This window comes from Aulostomus chinensis, chromosome 4, assembly GCF_037954235.1.
Source record: "Aulostomus chinensis isolate RoL2024-O1b breed Wild chromosome 4, RoL_Achi_v1.0, whole genome shotgun sequence".
Taxonomy (NCBI): domain Eukaryota; kingdom Metazoa; phylum Chordata; class Actinopteri; order Syngnathiformes; family Aulostomidae; genus Aulostomus; species Aulostomus chinensis.
In genome coordinates, this window is record NC_141323.1 from 7,067,796 (window position 1) to 7,087,762 (window position 19,967).

At 47.8% G+C, this 19,967-nt stretch overlaps 1 protein-coding gene and 1 long non-coding RNA gene across 7 annotated transcripts in view; one reads left to right on the forward strand and one right to left on the reverse strand.

The window, feature by feature from the left end:
* Positions 1 to 1,731: 1,731 nt before the first annotated feature.
* Positions 1,732 to 14,038, reverse strand: LOC147262472 (uncharacterized). Its single transcript, XR_015112388.1, has 4 exons — positions 12,064 to 14,038; positions 11,722 to 11,842; positions 9,403 to 9,535; positions 1,732 to 2,276 (listed from the first exon to the last, which is right to left on the reverse strand). It is a non-coding gene; the product is annotated as an uncharacterized LOC147262472 (long non-coding RNA).
* Positions 13,074 to 19,967, forward strand: part of kcnc2 (potassium voltage-gated channel, Shaw-related subfamily, member 2) — a 70,857-nt gene continuing 63,963 nt past the window's right edge. For all 6 annotated transcript variants that reach the window (XM_086201354.1, XM_086201355.1, XM_086201356.1 and 3 more), the window contains exon 1: positions 13,074 to 14,058. In XM_086201354.1, coding sequence (XP_086057480.1) covers positions 13,504 to 14,058 — 555 coding nt within the window. In that variant the 5' untranslated portion in view covers positions 13,074 to 13,503. The remainder of the gene's footprint in view (positions 14,059 to 19,967) is intronic.

Consider the following 19,967-nt stretch of genomic DNA (forward strand, 5'->3'; position numbering starts at 1 on the left):
GTTGACACTTCCTCTCTCTATCAAGGTCATCAAATGGCACCAATTTCTCATTTCTTGGCTTCTGTGCTTTCTTTGTGTCATGAAACTGGAATTAATGTCATTGTTGATATATTTTGCTTGAGTTCTTTGAAAGACAGAGATGTTTGATTCCCACTGCGCCTCATTCATTGTACAACAGTGAGAGAGGACACACGCGTGTGGTGAGACAGCCTCAAACGAGTGGAACACAAGTCTTTTATTCAAATAGCAAGATAAACACAACATGGGGGTCCAAAGTCCAAAGGAAGGAAAACACAAAGTACCAACTACAGGGTCAACAGGCCTCAGTCCTGGACGCGCTGGAAATCAAAGCACCAACGCAAATAAGTTCAACTCAAAACCTTGAAAACCAAGGATTCACTGGAACCACGGAGGACAGGGGACACCATGGGTCAACCACAATGACCCAACAAGAGACAACGGGAAACCATCCATCCATTTTCTTCCACTTATTTCTCTTCAGGGTCACGGGGGGGGGGGGGGGAGCCTATCCCAGCAGCCTTCCCCCTGGACAGGTCACCAGTCCATGGCAGGGCCAACACATAGAGACAGACAACCGAAACCACAACTGGCGTGAGTAGCGACCTACTTCGCAACCTAAATTCTAAATTCCAGCCTAAACACTCCCACATTGTAAGTCGGTTCAGGTGCATCCTACGGAGCAAGCTATGGCCCACAATGCACCGCGGATTTCTTCTTCGTCCCCTAAAAACTTGTGGACCTGCAAGCCAAGTTTGCGCCACCAAGAGTCTCCCATTCTGATGCAAAACCAACATTTATAGTTGTTGATGACTAAAGGTGTGTTCACACCAAACGCGACGTGTGTGAACACACCTTTACAGGTGCGTTAATGTGTTTCACCTCTGAATTTTGGCCTCCATATATATATTTATATATATATATAAAAATATAAATATATATTTATATATATTTATATATATAAAATATAAATATATATATTTATATTTTTATATATATTAACGTTTTAAAAATGTTTAAAATAAAATAATAATGTGCATATATTAATTTACGGAACAAATCCTAAGAATTTCACGTTGTTTATTAAGATTTAACGTCATTTGAAAGAGTCGGAGATCTGTTGATGCACTGACGCCAGCAAACCACGCCCCTGACACGGAAAAAACAAATAAAAACTTTTGAAATTCGTCGCATGTGAGGAGCAAGCAGAGAGGAAAAAACAGTTACTGTTTCAACGCCAACATGTCAAAGACGGTTCAATTTGCTGTCTGTTTCCAAGAAGAAGGAAGAGTTGCGTGACGCTTCAAGACGAGTCAGAAAAGCCTCCACAAGCGGCGACGAGGGCAGCTGCAGCGGCCATGTTGACGAGCAAATTCGGCTACAGCAGGAGCGCCGCCACAGCGAGCCTGGTTCACCTGGTTCACCTACAGCTAGCCTGGTTCACCTACAGCTAGCCTGGTTCACCTGGTTCACCTACAGCTAGCCTGGTTCACCTACAGCTAGCCTGGTTCACCTGGTTCACCTACAGCTAGCCTGGTTCACCTGGTTCACCTACAGCTAGCCTGGTTCACCTGGTTCACCTACAGCTAGCCAGCTCCTGCGCTCGCAGTCAGCCAGGTGGACCACCAACAGGCGGGTAGCGTGGCCTCAGCTAGCCCGCTACGACAGCCGGGGCAAGAGGCGGGAACCTCGACATCGGGTCGCTGACAGCCGGATTCAGAAGGAGAGGAGAGCGCATTGAGGGAGAAGAGTGTGGGACGTCCAGCGACAGGTCAGGGATGGGATGATCTGTAAATACCGTAATAATAATGGAAGATTCGTGTGATTTATTGAGAGCTCTCTTTTGTTTGTGTTCCAAGTTGGACCTGTTGACACCAGTTGCTGACTGTAGACGCTAAGTTCCACCTGTGGTGATGCGGGCGTTCGCCTGCGCTGCGCTGAGCAGCCTAAAATGATCGTAACTTATCCTCATAGCCTTTATACCATGGATGTGATTTGAAGCTGAGGCTTGTGAGCCCCCAGCATGGCAAGAGGGCCTCTGTATGTTGTTCTCAGATGTCTTCTGTCTCCGTTCCGGGACCTGCGCCCCTCTCATCCCTGAGCTGTCGTATGTACCTGCACCTTGTGATTTACAAGCCAAGCACTGGCAGCAAGGCGTCTCCTCCTAGCTGGTACTTCACAACTACTACAACCAATGGTACTTCCTCAGGACCTCTCTTCATTTCCCACTGATAGATGGCTCCTCCTCCTCTTCTGCTCTGTTGAAGGAAACACACCAAAATTTCTTTTGCTGACATTTCCACAGTTAACTTAAAATTCCCTTGACAATTAAACCAAATACAGTCAGTGCAAACTTCCTGCCAGATGCCTGATGCCATCGTGTCCTGGTTGCGTGGGTTCTCTCTGGTACTCCAGCTTCCTCCACAGTCCAAAGACATCAAGAGGGACCAGGTTAATCCAGACTCTAAATTGACCGTAGGCGTGGCTGGGAGAGCCAATGGTTGTCTGTCTATATGTGTTGGCCCTGCCATGGACTGGTGACCTGTCCAGGGGGAAGGCTGCTGGGATAGGCTCCACCCCCACCACCCTCAACAGGAGAAGAGGGGGAAGATGGAGGGATGAAGGTGGATTGATGATGGATGATGGTAGATGGATGGATGATGGAGGGATGGATGATGGATGGATGGATGGATGGAGGGATGATGGATGGAGGGATGGATGATGGAGGGATGGATGATGGATGGATGGATGGAGGGATGATGGATGGAGGGATGATGGATGGATGGATGGATGGATGATGGAGGGATGATGGATGGAGGGATGATGGATGGATGGAGGGATGATGGATGGAGGGATGGATGATGGAGGGATGATGGATGGATGGATGGAGGGATGATGGATGGATGGAGGGATGGATGGATGGAGGAATGGATGGATGGATGATGGAGGGATGGATGGATGATGGAGGGATGATGGATGGGTGGAGGGATGATGGATGGAGGGATGATGGATGGAGGGATGATGGATGGGTGGAGGGATGATGGATGGGTGGAGGAATGGATGGATGGAGGGATGATGGATGGGTGGAGGGATGATGGATGGGTGGAGGGATGGAGGGAGGGAGGGAGGGATGGATGATGGAGGGATGATGGATGGGTGGAGGGATGATGGATGGATGGATGGAGGGATGATGGATGGAGGGATGATGGAGGGATGATGGATGGATGGAGGGATGATGGATGGAGGGATGGATGGAGGGATGATGGATTGATGGATGATGGATGATGGAGGGATGATGGATGGAGGGATGGATGGATGGAGGGAGGGAGGGATGGATGATGGAGGGATGGATGGAGGGAGGGAGGGATGATGGATGGGTGGAGGGATGATGGAGGGATGATGGATGGAGGGATGATGGATGGATGGAGGGATGATGGATGGAGGGATGGATGGAGGGATGATGGATGGAGGGATGGATGATGGATGGATGGAGGGATGATGGATGGAGGGATGATGGATGGGTGGAGGGATGATGGATGGAGGGATGGATGATGGATGGAGGGATGATGGATGGAGGGATGGATGATGGAGGGATGATTTAGCAGAGAGGAAAACCAATGAATGAGGAAACCTCGGGTCATCAAACGTATCATTGCTCCTCCTTTTTTCCTGCCTCTAGAGAACCAGCGTGTGTGAGTGCTGTGTTTTTCTCATCACGGTCAATCTTCTCTTGTACAGCACAGAACAAATTTAAGGTCAGTGTGACCTCGTTTTGTGTGTGTGATGAAACATTATTAAAACTGCACAGTAAAAAGGAAATAAATATTTCAGCAGCTTGCAAACACTTTGGGAGCTGTTGACCCAGATCATCACTCCATATTGGTGACACGACCCAGAGTGAAACCAGTTAATATTTTAGCAGCCAGTCACTTCTGTTTAGTACTTTATCTCCTTTAAAAAGTTTCATGAGAAATCTGACTAGATTCAATTAAATGGTCTGGTTAGGTGAGGTTTATTAACGAGGTGCTGTTCGTCTTGGGGAATGTGGAGGCCATGAATGTCACAGAGTGACAGAGCATTTTATTGGACAGTAACTCACCGTACAAGAGAAAGCGTTAATAGATGCCTCTTCAAAATTAATTATGTATCACAAGCAATAAAAAAGATGGATTATCAAAAATGATGAACAGATTGAATATTAGGCCCTCAGTAAACAAAGATTAAAGTCTCAGCGAGGACGCCGACTCAGATCCAGTCAGCCCCCCCACGATGACGTATTTCACAGCTGGAGCCGCCACTGTCCGTACAGTTGCAGTGACTGCAGCCGTCAGGGAGCAGCTGTGAACACGTGAACACATCCTCCTGGACGGCGGCGGTGTTGGAGGACACCATCATCAGGAACCATCTGGCTGCTGTGTGGGCGATATTCAATAAGCACACTGTTTATTCAGCAGTCATAAACACCAACTGTTCCGCTGACCCTCATCGTCGTCGCCATCATCACCACCACTCTCCGTCAAAAACAAACAAACTTCGTTGCTCCGAGAAGCTCTAAAAGGCACTTAAGTGAACTCACGCCTCCTCCCCGGGACGGCCCAGCGTGTGCGCCTGGGCGCTGAGGCGCCACGGGTAGATTTGCTGGGTGTGTTTCTGAGGTTCTGCTGGCTCCAGTGAATCTGGTCACAGCGCTACGGAGAAGGAGCTGGAGGTGTTTTGGTTGGTTTTAATCTCCAGACTGTTTGTGCACGGCTGGATTCAGAGGGTGTTGATGACACCAGACGACCTGGAGGGTTTGTCAACGGACGTAATTGGACAGTTCAGCTGTTGTTAGCTGTCAGCCTCTCTTAGCTTCAAGCTAATCTTTGTGAGCTCTGAGCTCCTATTTTCCTAGTCGTGAGTGCTTGAGCACAGTTTGTAGAGTCATGACATTCAGTCTCTAAGACAACCTTTGTGGTCTTGTTCGGCTGCCATTTTTCTGAAATTCAGGAGTGGGGGATTTACTCTTTTTAGTTTAGGCTCCAGAATAGAACATTAAAGATCTGAAGCTGTGAACCACAAGCCTTGATTCAGGCGTTAGAACCCGTGAGAAACAAACTGGAACGATGATTGATCTGAGATGAGGGAACCTACAATGGGCTCTTATTTCTGGGTCTCAGAACTCATTCCTGCACCACTGAAGGTCCTGTGCCGTGTCACTCACTTACCTGTCATTGAGGCCCATCTCCTCGTGACCCCGGGTCTGACCTCTGACCTTCACTGAGTGCAGTGATGGTGATGTGTGCTGACAGTTAAACTCAGCATCGCCTTTGTTGACCTTTTACTCTCCTAGCAGAGACTCACATGCACATTCACTCACCGATGTATCAAAATTTAAGGTTTATTTCCTCGAAATCGATGTTTCTCTGCTCATGTGAGTGAGGAAGGTTGATATATTTCAGTGGTCACTTTAGAGGCTGTAATTTGTGGCGCTGTTGATGATTCTGGATGATGTTCTCTTTCGTTGTTCCTTCATCGTAAAAACTCTTAGATTGAATCAATGAACACCAACAGGGGAAGAACTCAGAAAATATTTGTACAGAGAACAAATACATCAAGAGAATAAACAGCAGCCCAGCAGCTCGAGTGATAAACGACCCTTTTAAGAGGCAAATGATGAGAAATGATGCTGTCCTCTAAACTGACGGATCGGGTCAGGTCAAAGTCTGAGGTGTGTCGCTTGTCATGTCCAGCTGAGGACGCTCATTTGTCCTGTGTCTTCTCTTCATCGCTACCTGTCCCCTGCACTCAATGTGCCCACAGCCTCGAACGTGCAACTGTCAGACTTCCACGGCGAAGAGAGAGTTTGCACAGCAGCACGACTGGAAGACCTTCCATTCTCAGAGGGTTTCAGATGAAAAGACCGTGTTTTCTATAGCTGAGGTCTTTTCTGCTCCTCGCTCCAAGGACGAGTCTTTGTGTTGCTAGAGAAAATCAGCACCTTCCACGAAAGGTTAACAACTCCAATTCAACATGCCACGGTCTCCATGGAAGCAAGATAAAGACTTCTTCTTCCTAAAGGAATCCAGTCTATTCACTTTGACCGCATATTTTTCAAATGTCTTTTCATTCAGACCTACTGCAAACATTTCAGTTTGAGTTGAAGATGATTCTGAAAAGCAGCTTTTGCCGTGACAGAGGAGATGCAGAGGTTCCTGCAGCAAACTTTCATTTGAGTGTTGGAGATTTTTGGATTTGGCTCCAGCAGTAATTAACAAGTGTGGATGCCACCACACCGTGATGTTCAGGAATCACCTGTAACCACACAGGCGTCTCGTGGTCCAGTCAGTCTGACATGGACAATGAATAGATGTAGTTTCTATCGAGTTTTCGAATGACAAGGTCCAAGTCAAATGCTTTTAATATTGAGGGGTCAATGCACACCATCTTTCATCTCAAAACCCTTTTCAGAGGATTCCCTGAGGTCTGATACCAGCGTCTGCAGCACTGCTTCCTAAAGATCCATTTTCCCCTCAAGTCTTCCACCTACTTTTGTTTTTTAGTCTGTTTTTAGCGACTTTGAGTCAAATAGATTGGTTTCTGCGCCCCATGATGTATGTGTGCTGAAGCACACTTAAGCTGTAGATGATAGCCTCCTGTTAGCAGCAACAAGCAGCATGCATGAGCAAAAGGATTGTCAAGAGAACACCCATGAATATTTAAAATGAATTAATGTTTCAGTCTAACTGGTTTCTTTGACATTTTTTTAAAAGTTTAGCTTTTGTTAGCCATCAGTCTCCATTAGCTTCATGCTAAATATACGTAGCTTGATCTCTCTGCATTGTGGAGTCACAAAGAAAATGACGCAGGACGGAAGAAGATCTTTGGGTGAATTGTTGCTTTCAAACCAGTTATAATGGGAAATCCTCCAGTTTGCCCCCAGCACAACGCGGCAGCCAGCATGTGTGACGGAGTGTGTCTGGTCACATGTCTGCTGCTGTAGAGCACCTTTCATTCATCCCTTGGCCTGGTGCGCTGTTCACGGGAGGCTGCTCTGCTCTGGTCGCCCATCCATCCATCGTCTTCCGCTTATTCCTACATTAAGTGTCGCGGGGGGATGGAGCCTATCCCAGCATCTACGGGCGAGAGGCGGGGTTCACCCTGGACAGGTCGCCAGTCCATCGCAGGGCCAACATACAGAGACGAACAACCATTCACACTCACATTCACACCTACGGTCAATTTAGAGTCTGGATTAACCTGGTCCCTCTTGATGTCTTTGGACTGTGGAGGAAGCTGGAGTACCAGAGAGAACCCAGCAGGAACAGGGAGAACATGGAGACTCACCCAGAAAGATCCCACGCCCGAGCCGGGACTCGAACCCAGAACCTTCTTGCTGTGAGGCCACAGGGAGGACCACTGCTCCACCGTGCAGCCCTGCTCTGGTAGCTTTTTGTTTAAATGATGTTGAGATACTGTTGGTGCCATCTGTGAGTGTGCAAGGTGGATGTAGAGCTGGCGACACCAGCCGTCTGATGCTAATGACCAGGAGCTGTGGAGCTTCTGCCTGACTGAGCTGGACCTTGTCTGGGACCGTCGTGATGGATATATTCAAAACTTGCAGCTGCTCTTATTGATGCGTGGAACACCAGAATTCAGAAATATCTCTTTATTCATTTTTCATTTGCTCTCAATTGCCTCGAACATTTATAGCCAGCGAGGAAAACAGTCTACTTTGTGTTGTGTTTTCCTCATAAATCCTCCAGCAGTCATCGTACACAGAGACAGCTTCTTCTGCTGTTGAGGTGCCACCGTTTCAGCATGGTAATTCACCTCTGTGCCTGTTGCCAAGCAACTCAACTCCTGACACTTGGAGAATGTAGTGTGAGAGCAGCCATGGTGTCTCCACCTTTTTCAGAGCACCTCAAAGGTTCTTATGCCAATCAAACGCACAGAGTCACGCTCCAAACCACTACTTGGATGTATGTAGCAGAGGAAAGAGGTGCCGAAAGAGCAGAAGAGGAGCTGCTTCAGCAACAAGTCAAGACACGCAATCACTCTCAGCGATCAAGCGGTTCCAGAGATGAGGGTTGATTGTGGACTCAACTCAGGAGTTCACCATCCCAGGAGCCAGAGCATCAGGGAGGGAGACACCAATGACTGCTGGCCTGCTGCTGGTAGGACAGGGTTTACTGCCACACCACTGATGAACCACCATCAAAACTTTCCTTCCAAGCTCTCCAATTGTTTCCACATACTTCTAGCATCAAAACTTTGGACAGCGTTGTCAGACTCTACAAGTGAAGGGACCAGCGATGGACCCGTGAGTCTACAGAAACCATGAGTTTCTTCCAGTAACTAGGCTACTAACTGAACCTCTGTCCAGGTTAACAGAACTATTGGAGGTCCACTGAGAGGAGTGGTGAGCATCAATGGAAGGCAGACAGAAACAGAGAGATCTGAGAGTGGTGAAAGAAACCCAGCAGAAGACAGATGCAGGAGAAAGAGAAGACGAGTATTAGAGGAACTCAGAAAATGCTGCAGTGACAAAAGAGGCTTCAGTGGGCCGCAGCAGACCAAAGAGAGAATCAGACTGACCTCCACTTCAGTCCATGTAAATACAGCTGGAAGGATTGACAGTGGTCTCAGGAAACTGTCCCCCTGAAGAACACGAGTCCCTGAGCTCCAACCAGAGGAGCAACCTGAGGCCCTCAAACCTAATGAATAATGAACACTGTGAGCCAGACGGTTCCCTCAAGGTTAGAAGCTTTTTGTTTAGATAGATGAAGAGGCAAAACTGTTTCTTGAGGCCTTTCTCTGAAAGAAGTGGCTTGAGAGGTGACGTGAGGATGAGCAAGAACTTCTCCTGGAGAGCTGTAACTTCTACTGATGAACTAAACCTCCTTTGCTTGCACTTGATCCTCTGAGCTATTATGAAAAAACTCCAGTGGAAGCATAAACAGTCCACGTCAGTCAGAGTGAGGAACAACTTCTTAAAAAACCCTCTGACGGGGGAAAAAGGACAGAGACCTGAGGGACAATCACTGAGAACGGATCTTTGTCCCAGGACAGACACGACATGACGCGCAGTGGATGTCACCAGCACAGACCAGATGGGCACACCCATCCATCCCTCCATCATCCATCCATCCGTTCCTCCATCTTCTCCCTCTTCTCCTGTTCAGGGTGGTGGGGGTGGAGCCTATCCCTGCAGCCTCCCCCCTGGACAGGTCACCAGTCCATGGCAGGGCCAACACATAGAGACAGACAACCATTGGCTCTCCCAGCCACGCCTACGGTCAATTTAGAGTCTGGATTAACCTGGTCCCTCTTGATGTCTTTGGACTGTGGTGGAAGCTGGAGTACCAGAGAGAACCCAGCAGGAACAGGGAGAACATGGAGACTCACCCAGAAAGACCCGTGCTGCAGCCGGGGCTCCACCCACAACCTTCTTGCTGGGGGCCACAGGGAGGACCACTGCTCCACCCACAACCTTCTTGCTGGGGGCCACAGGGAGGACCACTGCTCCACCGCGCCACCTCTGGACACAACCAGAGAGGAGAAAACACTTCATAATTACCAGAACTTTTGTTACTAATATTCTAAATGTATACAAAGAGTCCCAGTGATGAGCACGACTCCTCCATGACCCTCAGAGAGAGAGAGAGATATTAAACATGGACCTTTATTCTGAGGGAACTTCAGTTTATATCAGATTCTTCATCAACTCTTGCAACCTAGAGGTAGGATTAAAAACCACACCAGCAAAAAGAAAACTAGGCCAGAAGACATCAGAGCCACATCTGAATCCTCAAAAGTTGAGCACCGCAGAGTTCTTTCTCTGGCTGCGTACAGCTCCGCCTTGATTCGTTCCTTTTTGGCCTGGTCACCACACTCTTAATGAACTTCCGCCATCAGGCGAATTCTCTGACACTTTCACCGATTTGCCAAAGGTTTAATCAAAGGAACCATTAATTTCCTCCTGCGTGCAGCTCTCTGCTGTAGGACTGAGCGTGAGCTCACACGCAGGTACCAGGACGGGATTTTTGAGATTGTGTCCAAATCAATAATCCACCATTGATTAGTCGACAGCCTCCAACACCAGAGATGAAGTGTGCTGAACACACGTGGAGTTCAAGTTTCATCTGACTCAGTGGAGCAGTTCCACAATCAGCCATTAATGAGGCTTTGGTTCGTCCGTGAATATGGAGAACGCGGTGTGAGTGAGCGCTCTCTTTCGGAAAGCGAACCCTGATGGATGTTATTCTGAGGCTGTGGTGCAGAGAGCCAGGCTGCGTGTCCGGCCTCCAGCCCCTCTGAGACCGACCGTCTGGCTCTGCTGGGGGGAAATGGACTGCCAAGGACCAATAGGCTCTCCAATAGACTTGTCTCTCTTTCCCCTCCAGTTTCCGATAAAGATCAGCAATCTGGCTGCACTATTTTTAGTGAAGATATTACAGGGAAGGAGACTGTGGATGCTGTTCGCCTCCTGCACGGGTCAGTGTGAGGAGAAGCAGGCTCACTGAAGTCCCCAATACTTCATCTGCTGTGATGAACGACCTCATTAACAAAACATTAAACTGCCTCAACACCCCAAGTTCCAAAATTCACCAAGTGGGAATGTCCTGGAAAATGAGTTATGGACCCAAATGTTTTTCTAAAGGCTGTGTGCTCCACCTGACCTCTGTTGACCTCTGCTGGTGACCTGCGAGGTGAAACTACGGAGACGGTCAAGACTTGGCTCACGCTGCTGTCCTGAGATAACGGGTCAGTCAGCAGGTAACGAAGCTCATTTCTGCTGGCAACGGGTGAATGTATCTCCTCAGACTGGGAAGACAAAGGCTGTGTTGTTGATGCGTTTATTAACTCAACAATTAGAGATAATGACACTGAACATATTTATTAGTCTTTTTATGAGAATTGTGACCCACTGATTTACTGATCACACAGCTTCAATGCAGTATTTCCATTTTTTCATTTGCGAAATGCAAAAAGCTCCAGGATATTAGAAATTCTTTCAAAAGACTGACATCAGGGTTAAACGCCATCATTTCCAGATAAGCTGGTTTTCTTGTGTTTTGCTTCGTTTTCTTCATTTTTAGTTCATTATCTTCAAAACATTGAGATCATTTCCTGAAACGACAACCTCTTTATTAAAATCTCAAAACAACAACAACGATGACTATGCTTTTAGCTTTCTAGTAAGTTGAGATCAAGTACCTGTTGTCATTCGGGAACAAAGACATACCTCAGATAACGCAGTAATTATCGTTAAAGTAGAGAGAACATTAAAAGCCCTCAGCTTCTTCTGGCATCGCTATCGAGCCATAGAACCGGACTAAATGGACTCAAACGGCTGCCGCTCGCCCAAGCAGGCCAGTACATCTTCCCTCCCTGAGAACAAGGATCCTCAGCTTGGATCCTCCCTGTTTAAAGGTGCTGCTTCATTTTGGAGGCTTTAGTTAAACTGCTTGAAGGTGCTGGGTTACACCGGCGGGCGCCACCCCGCTGGTCTACTCTACTGAGCTCTGGCCCGTCACTGTCACGAAACGCTGAGGCTGCAGCACAGAAACAGAATCCTGCATAACATCAGAAGGAAAAACTTGGAATAGAAGAATAAATAAATATGGCAGAATTGTCTTTATGCTAGGATCTAATCAAGAGGAGTCATGAGTAATTAGGCTACTCAGAGTCGCTCCATGAAGGAATAATGATGCATGTAATTACAGGCCAGCCGCCGCCTCGTCTGATGTCACTCTTCCCTCCAGCCTGGTGAGCTGTGGCGATGCTCCTCTGCTCCCACCGCTGCTCCGGAGGAGAGTTTTCCCTCTGGTTGGACGTGGACCACCTGGGGAAGTAATGATGTCAGAGGACGTCTGCTATACAGGTGCCAGACACGTTTTAGTACTGAATGAGTAGTGTAGTCCTTGTCTCACTATCAGAGACACAGAGACTTCTGTCATTGGGAAACAAGATGGCGTTGACGGATGCTGACATGAGAGCTGATTTAAATGAGGGCTGAATGAGTGGTGAAGAGCTGAAGACTTGAAAATGGTAACATTTTCATACGAGTCTGTGTTGCAGGGAGCGAAGCTTCAGCATCAAAGTATCCAGACTCCTCCTGCCTTTGGAGCTTCAAGGTCAATCCCAGGTGACCCCTGGAGGGGCCGATTCATCTGTCCGAGAGTCGCTTGCAGTCATGCAGAACGTTTGTCACATCACCTCTGACATGTCATCAAGGGTCAAACGTCCTTTGATTGTAAAATAATCACAGTCACCTTGACCTTTGACCACCAAAACGTTTCAGGGTCATCCAGGTGTCCAGGGGGATGCTTCTTCTATACTGGAGGAAACTCCCTCAAGGTGTTCCTGGGCTGTTGTGTTTCTGTGAGGTGACAGTGACCTTTGACCCTGTGCTCACTTGTGTGGAGACATGAAAATAAACTGCAACTCCGGGATTCACTGCTCAGGTACTGAAATGTAACATTCAATAACTGATGATTCCTCTTCTGATGGCGCTGAAGGAACCGAGACACCGAAGCCTAAACTCTAAAACTCCTGATTGTTTCAGCTGGCAGGCTCAGGAGCAAGCAGGGCCTGGATTGACCTGAAGACTCAGCGTATTGCTGTTCAATACCTAAGATGATGATGATGTGACGATAACGGAGGCAGGTATCAATAACTGGTAGATAATCAGAACAAAGGACAGCAGCAGGCAGAGCAGGTCCCGACGCCTGCAGGGCCACTGAAGCTTCTGAAGGATCAATGAAAGTCCAATAATTATCTAATCAATGAGATTCAGTTCTGACAATCAAACCTATCACTGAACGAGTGATGAGGAGAAGCTGACATGTTGCTGATGTTGATATCTGAGCGATGCTGCGCCAGTATCGTGGTGAATACCTCTCACATGCAGTATGTGGAAGTAAAAGTACACAGTAGATGAGAGTAACTGAACCCGCTCAGCTGCTTCATTCATCAGGAACAGACGGACGTGTTTAATCAGAGCTCCGAGGCTCCTGATTGGCTGGTTCGGTCTATTAGGATGAATCATCGGCTCCTCCCGGAGCCCCGAGCAGCGGCAGCCTGGTGGAGCCGCGGAGGGCGCGTCTCCCGGTGACGGATGTGTTCAGGAGAAGAATCTCCACCTGCGTTACATCCTCCTGAGTAACGAGGCCAACGAGGCTGTGCGTCTTGGAGAGGGCAGGGACGCCGGAGACGCGCGCAGCAGCAGCAGCAGCAGCTCCAGTCCGTGAGCCACCGGTGGATCGCGGAGCGGCGGCTGCTGGCGGGAGACGCACCGAGCAGCTCCTCCTCAGCTCCTCCTCAGCGGCGCCAGCGATGGACAGCAGACGAAGCGGCAGCGTCGGATGATCGGAGCCGCAGCGCACCGACATCCAGCAGGTCTGAGCGGGACTGCGGGTGCGTGCGCGTCGGTCTCGCCGCTACCTCCGGGCTGCACGCGCCAACTTCCGCCGCTTCCCTTCGAGTCATGTCTGATACAGAGCGATGGGCAAGTTTGACGACAACGAGAGGATAGTCCTCAACGTCGGGGGCACCAGGCACGAGACCTACAAGACCACCCTGAAGACCCTGCCGGGCACGCGCCTGGCACTGCTCGCCTCCGACTCGGACCTGGACTCCGTGCTGGACCAGCTGCAACAGGTCCCCGGCTTCATCGAGTACAACGCGCGGACCAACGAGTACTTCTTCGACCGCCACCCGGGCGTCTTCGCCTACGTGCTCAACTACTACCGCACCGGGAAGCTGCACTGCCCCGCGGACGTGTGCGGGCCCCTGTTCGAGGAGGAGCTCTCCTTCTGGGGCATCGATGAGACGGACGTGGAGCCTTGCTGCTGGATGACGTACCGCCAGCACCGGGACGCGGAGGAGGCGCTGGACGTGTTCGAGCTCAACGTGGACACCGGGGAGGACGACGACGAGGTGGCGAAGCGGCTCGGCATCGAGGACGTAGCCGCCGACGGGAACGTGAGCCTGTGGAGGAAGTGGCAGCCGGTGGTGTGGAACCTGTTCGAGGACCCCTACTCCTCCCGGGCGGCGCGGGTAAGAGCGCAACGACGCGTCTGGAGCTCTTCACCCCCCCCCCCCCCCCCACACACACACACACACACACACACGTTCTCCTGAAGTTAACAGAGTGTTCAGGTGGTTTATGAAGCTCGTGGCACATTGGCAGCAAAGCGGGAACCGTTGACCAGGACTGTGTTGACAGCAGAGGTGAGGTCCTGGTGTACGGGGAGGGGGGCTGGGAGCTCCCTCCCTCACCAAGGCTCCCAGACAAACCCGACCCAAGTCTCCTGGTGTAGCAGAAGGAGACTGGTACACTTTTCAGTCTCTGGTGTGTTGGAGCTCAGGGGCGTGACACTGTCGTGGTGATGACGTCACTTGGGTGGGTGCAACTCAACGCTTGAACCTGTGGGTGATGGAGGAGAAACTCCATCAAGCAGAGACCTAGAGGTCTGCTATGAATGCTCACTCATTTTTGCCTATTTTCCCGGCTGTGAGGTCAGCACTCATGCTTGGTGATGTCACTGCATTTAATGCAAAACAGTCACAACAAAAATGTGAAGTAGTTCTCAGTTGTTGGTTGTGGACATGTCATCACGGCCAGGGGCGTGGCTAGAGATGAGCTGTTCCTCCTTCCCTGTTCAGGACTGAGTCAGCGTGAGCTTGTGACCGAACCCCACAGTCAGAGTTTGAGCTGCTGACGTGATCTCCAAGTGATTGATCAGTCCTGGAGAGGAAACGAACCGCCAACCGCCCTGATAACTGATCGATCAGTTCAGCCTTTTTTCAGCAAGTATGTCCGATGTGTTGGTTTCAGTTCTGAACCATCAGGATGCACCTCGGAATATGAAGAGACTTGTGGTTCTGGATGGTTTGATGGAGAAACCTGACCCTTGTCTTTTTCTGTCAAACTCTGCATGACAGACTAACGATTTGTTGGTTAATAGTGAAAGTAACTCAGTGACCAGTATCATGCTGGTTGCAGCTCTGTTTGGACCAGTGGGATTTATGGGTACATTCTACTTCCCGGTTAAGAACAGTCACATGATGATAGCAGCCCCACCCTGTAATACCGCTTTGTTCCTGAGGAGGCGATGGTGAGGCAGCGTAGAGCAGCTGGGGAGCCTGAGGTCTGCTGGTGTTGGGTCTCTAAAGCATTTATTCCAGATGTTTGCTGGCTTATTATTGTTGTTGTTGTTGTTGTTTCTAGCAGATAGAACAGGAATCATCTGCTTGCTGTTATCGAGTCACGACAGAGGAAAACTGTTTGAGCATCATTTCCAGTGTGAGAGGTCCTTGGATAGGCAGACACGTGGCGGTGAGAGAACATGTGACCATGGCTGAGTGCCAATACTCTCAGTACTCTCAGTATTCTCAGTACTCTCATTATTCGCAGTACTCTCAGTATTCTCAGTACTCTCATTATTCTCAGTACTCAGTATTCTCATTACACTCATTACTCTCATTACTCTATTTACTCTTAGTCCTCTCATTATTCTAAGTATTCTCATTACACTCAGTACTCTCATTACTCTCAGTATTCTCATTACACTCAGTATTCTCATTACTCTATTTACTCTTAGTACTCTCATTACTCTCAGTATTCTCATTACTCTGTTTACTCTTAGTACTCTCATTACTCTCAGTATTCTCATTACTCTCAGTATTCTCATGACTCTCAGTATTCTCATTACTCTATTTACTCTTAGTATTCTCATTACACTCAGCACTCATTACTCTCAGTATTCTCAGTACACTCTACTCTCATTACTCTCAGTATTCTCAGTACACTCAGTATTCTCATTAATCTATTTACTCTTAGTACTCTCATTGCTCTCAGTATTCTCATTACACTCAGTACCCTCATTACTGTCAGCATTCTCATTACACTCAGTATTCTCATTACTCTATTTACTCTTAGTACTCTCATTACTCTCAGTATTCTCATTACACTCAGTACTCTCATTACTCTCAGTATTCTCATTACTCTCAGTATTCTCATTACTCTATTTACCCTTAGTATTCTCATTACACTCAGTACTCATTACTCTCAGTATTCTCAGTACACTCTACTCTCATTACTCTCAGTATTCTCAGTACACTCAGTATTCTCATTAATCTATTTACTCTTAGTACTCTCATTACTCTCAGTATTCTCATTACACTCAGTATTCTCATTACTCTATTTACTCTTAGTACTCTCATTACTCTCAATATTCTCATTACACTCAGTACTCTCATTACTGTCAGTACTCTCATTACTGTCAGTATTCTCATTACTCTCAGTATTCTCATTACACTCAGTATTCTCATTACTCTATTTACTCTTAGTACTCTCAGTATTCTCATTACACTCAGTATTCTCATTACTCTATTTACTCTTAGTACTCTCATTACTCTCAGTATTCTCATTACACTCAGTATTCTCATTAATCTATTTACTCTTAGTACTCTAATTGCTCTCAGTATTCTCATTACACTCAGTACCCTCATTACTCTCAGTATTCTCATTACACTTAGTATTCTCATTACTCTATTTACTCTTAGTACTCTCATTACTCTCAGTATTCTCATTACACTCAGTACTCTCATTACTGTCAGTATTCTCATTACTCTCAGTATTCTCATTACTCTATTTACTCTTAGTACTCTCACTATTCTCATTACACTCAGTACTCTCATTACTCTCAGTATTCTCAGTACACTCTACTCTCATTACTCTATTTACTCTTAGTACTCTCATTACTCTCAGGTCGTTAGCATTTCCTCTGCTACAGCAGAGGGGGGCGCCCACCTCCCTGCTGCCCCCTGCTGATCTCCCCCTCCAGTTCCAACATAAACGGTGCTGCTGGTTCAGTCAGCTGATGAACTCTCCAGCCATCCACAGCTGAGGGAGGGGAGGGAACCTGGCTGGGCCCGGCCCGACTGCCTGGGTCAGACTCAAAACTGCTGACCAAGTTTTTAACTGAAGTGTTGATACAGTGTACTTTGATTGAAAACAGGCTTTTACAATCAGGTTATGTTTTATAAGCTCTTAAGTTCTCCTCACTTCAGTTTTTATTGATTTGATTCACCAGTTGTTCTCTCTTTATTTGTGCACAATGGGACTGACTTTCATTTCTGGTGAACGTCATGAACTCAGATCTAAACCTGCTGCCCTGGTTTGGGTTCAGACAGGAGTTTTTCAGGGTTTCAGCTGGTTTGGACGTGATTTGTTGGGCCTGATCAGAGCTTTACTCTGTGTGTGTGTGCGTGTGTGTGTGTGTGTGTGTGTGTGTGTGTGTGTGTGTTTTGGCATCAGAAACATCATAGATGAGACCCAGATTCTAAATGTTACCACTAATCAGTCAACATGAAGGGAGCCTGTGCTGCTCCACGTCGACAACTGTGTTCTGTGTTCTCCAGGAGACACTCCAAATGTTTTCTTGGTGGTTAACATTTAATGTATCTCAAATAGTTGTGTGTGTGAGACAGAGATGAGGTGTGTGTGTGTGTGTGTGTCCTGGCTGGGGCCCTTGGGGCACTGATGCCCCTGACGGGGTGTTAGAGGAGACTAATATGGAAATGAAAGGTGTGATTTCAGCCTGGCGACCGCAGACACCGAAGGTTCAGTGCTACAGCCGACCTTTAACCCTGCAGTCTCTCTCACACACACACACACACACACACACACACACGCACTTCATTGCTGCGTGACAGTTTTTCCTCCACATGTATCTCAAGATGCTTCACTTGATTGCACACTGACATTTATATTTTCAGACATGAATATAGTTGATAAACAAATGTGACGCAGGTGACATCCAGCCAGGAGGCAGAAGTGAAAGTACTCACACACCAGGTTTAAGTACATGTTGAGGTACTACTTTCCTCCGTCTTGGAGGTGACATTGTCCTTTTTACTCCGCTACATTTATGTGGCTGTTACATCTTTTGCATATTTTGCTGATTATTAATGCTATAATCCCCTTTAGCCTCAGTTACGGTGAGTGTCTTAAACAGCACTGACATCCCTGTTCGGAAGTTTCTCAGCAGGTCCCGAACTTTAATACAAATCGGAGTCCACACTCGATTGTGGTTAAGAGCAGACAGGAGTCCTTCAGGCTCCCTCCATCAGGTTTGGACTTGTTACATTTCAGTCCTTATCTGGAATTCACGCACTCTTTCTCTCCTTCTTTTGTAACAAAATGAAATAAAATTATTAAGCTTTGTAGCACTTTTTATTTAGAGGATTTTCAAAAAATAAATTTGACACCTGGCAAAGTAAAACTATGTAATATTTCAGTACTGCAGAAGTCTTCCCTACCTTGTTCCCACAGTCCATATGGAGACAGTGTAAGAAGTGGGACCCTCTGTGACCTTGAGATGTTTACCAGTTTTTATTTCCAGGATTTGTCCTTGAGTTTGTTGAAGAGTTTGACCTGTTTCTGCTGCTGTCGGTGGACGTGGAGCATTAACGAGATGAAAAGCTGCGACTGAATCAGCTCTCGCCATCAACCGCCGTCACCGCCACCTCGCTGGTTTTTATTCCGTGTATTAACGACATCAGGGAAGCGTAGCTGCTGATCCTAGATGTGCTGGTAGAAGGAACAATGCTGCGCTTACACCAACCAGCACACTGATAAAAATCCTACAAACCTAGTAGCTCGTTAATGATGAACCAAATTAATTTGACTTAAACGCAAATGAACCACACGAGTAGTTTTGAGCAGCACTGTGCACCTGGAGGCAGGTAGAGAGGAGCTGAAGGCTCAGCCGCTGTCACGCCGAGCAGCAACACCCACTGGAATGTAACTCCCCAACAACAAAATGGATCGAGCTCAACAAACTGAGACTCGGCACTCGAGGAGATGCTGGAAGTTAAGATGTGATCATCAGAGTCCCCCCCCAGACTTCATACGTTTCTTTATTCAAATCCAGACACATTTGTTTTATCTCTCTCCAACTTGACACTGTTGTTTTGATCCTGTGATCAACTGCAGTTAAGGAACATTTGAATTGATTTCCAGCCGTAAACATGCCAGAGACAGGTAGATGAGAGTGTTTCATGAAGTCTCACTGTGGCTGTCTGAGAGCCTCTGATGAGTTTCTGTCTCCATGCAGGTGAACGTCAGCGTCTGTGCCTTTAATGAACTTGCTTGCAAGTGTTGATGCCAGCAGTCGGTGGTAGCAGGCGTGTTTCTCTGGGCTCCCCACGCTCTTTCTATTGTTGTAGCCATCCTGTTCTCTCCTCGCTCTCAATACTGCCTCTTTAATCTGCATGCAGTGTTTCAGCCTCAGCTTTGTGTGTGAGAGCAACATTGAGAATTTCTGCTTGTCTTTCCTGTCAGTGTTTGTTTCTGAATTGGAGCAAAGGTGAGAATATATGTCTGTTTTCTCTCTACGTGTGTGTGTGTGTGTGTGTGTGTGTGTGTTAACCTGTTTGTTTGTCCCTCTCATATCTTTGTAGTTGGCCATTGCTGGATTGGGATGGTAACAGAAAAAAAGAAGCAACACCCACCACCTTTCTCATTCTCATGTCTGTGCTGGGAGGCAGAGGTGTAGCTGCCTGTAGTCCCCCCACCCCCAGCTTCCCACCCTCCTCTGATCCCATCTGAGACTGCAGCTTGCTTTCTGCCACTTAAGAGGTTAAAAACCCAACCCGTCTGGGTGCCGCCTGCCGCACGCCTGAAGATACCAAAGCAAGGCTGCACGCTCAGCCTCCCTGTTGTCATGGCAACACCATTGCTCATCACCATGGCCTGCTTTCATTGAGATCCGTCCGGTCTGTGAAACTGATTGATTTCAGAAACCTGCTCGACCATGAACCCTTATTGCTCAGTAACCCCTTGCGTGCTAGCTTGTTAGTTTTAAGGCATCGATGCAACTAAAGGGTGTTTGAGTGTCACTAACGCAACCGATCGACGTGTGCATGTCTCTTTAACTGCTTCCTCCCTGCTGTCAGAG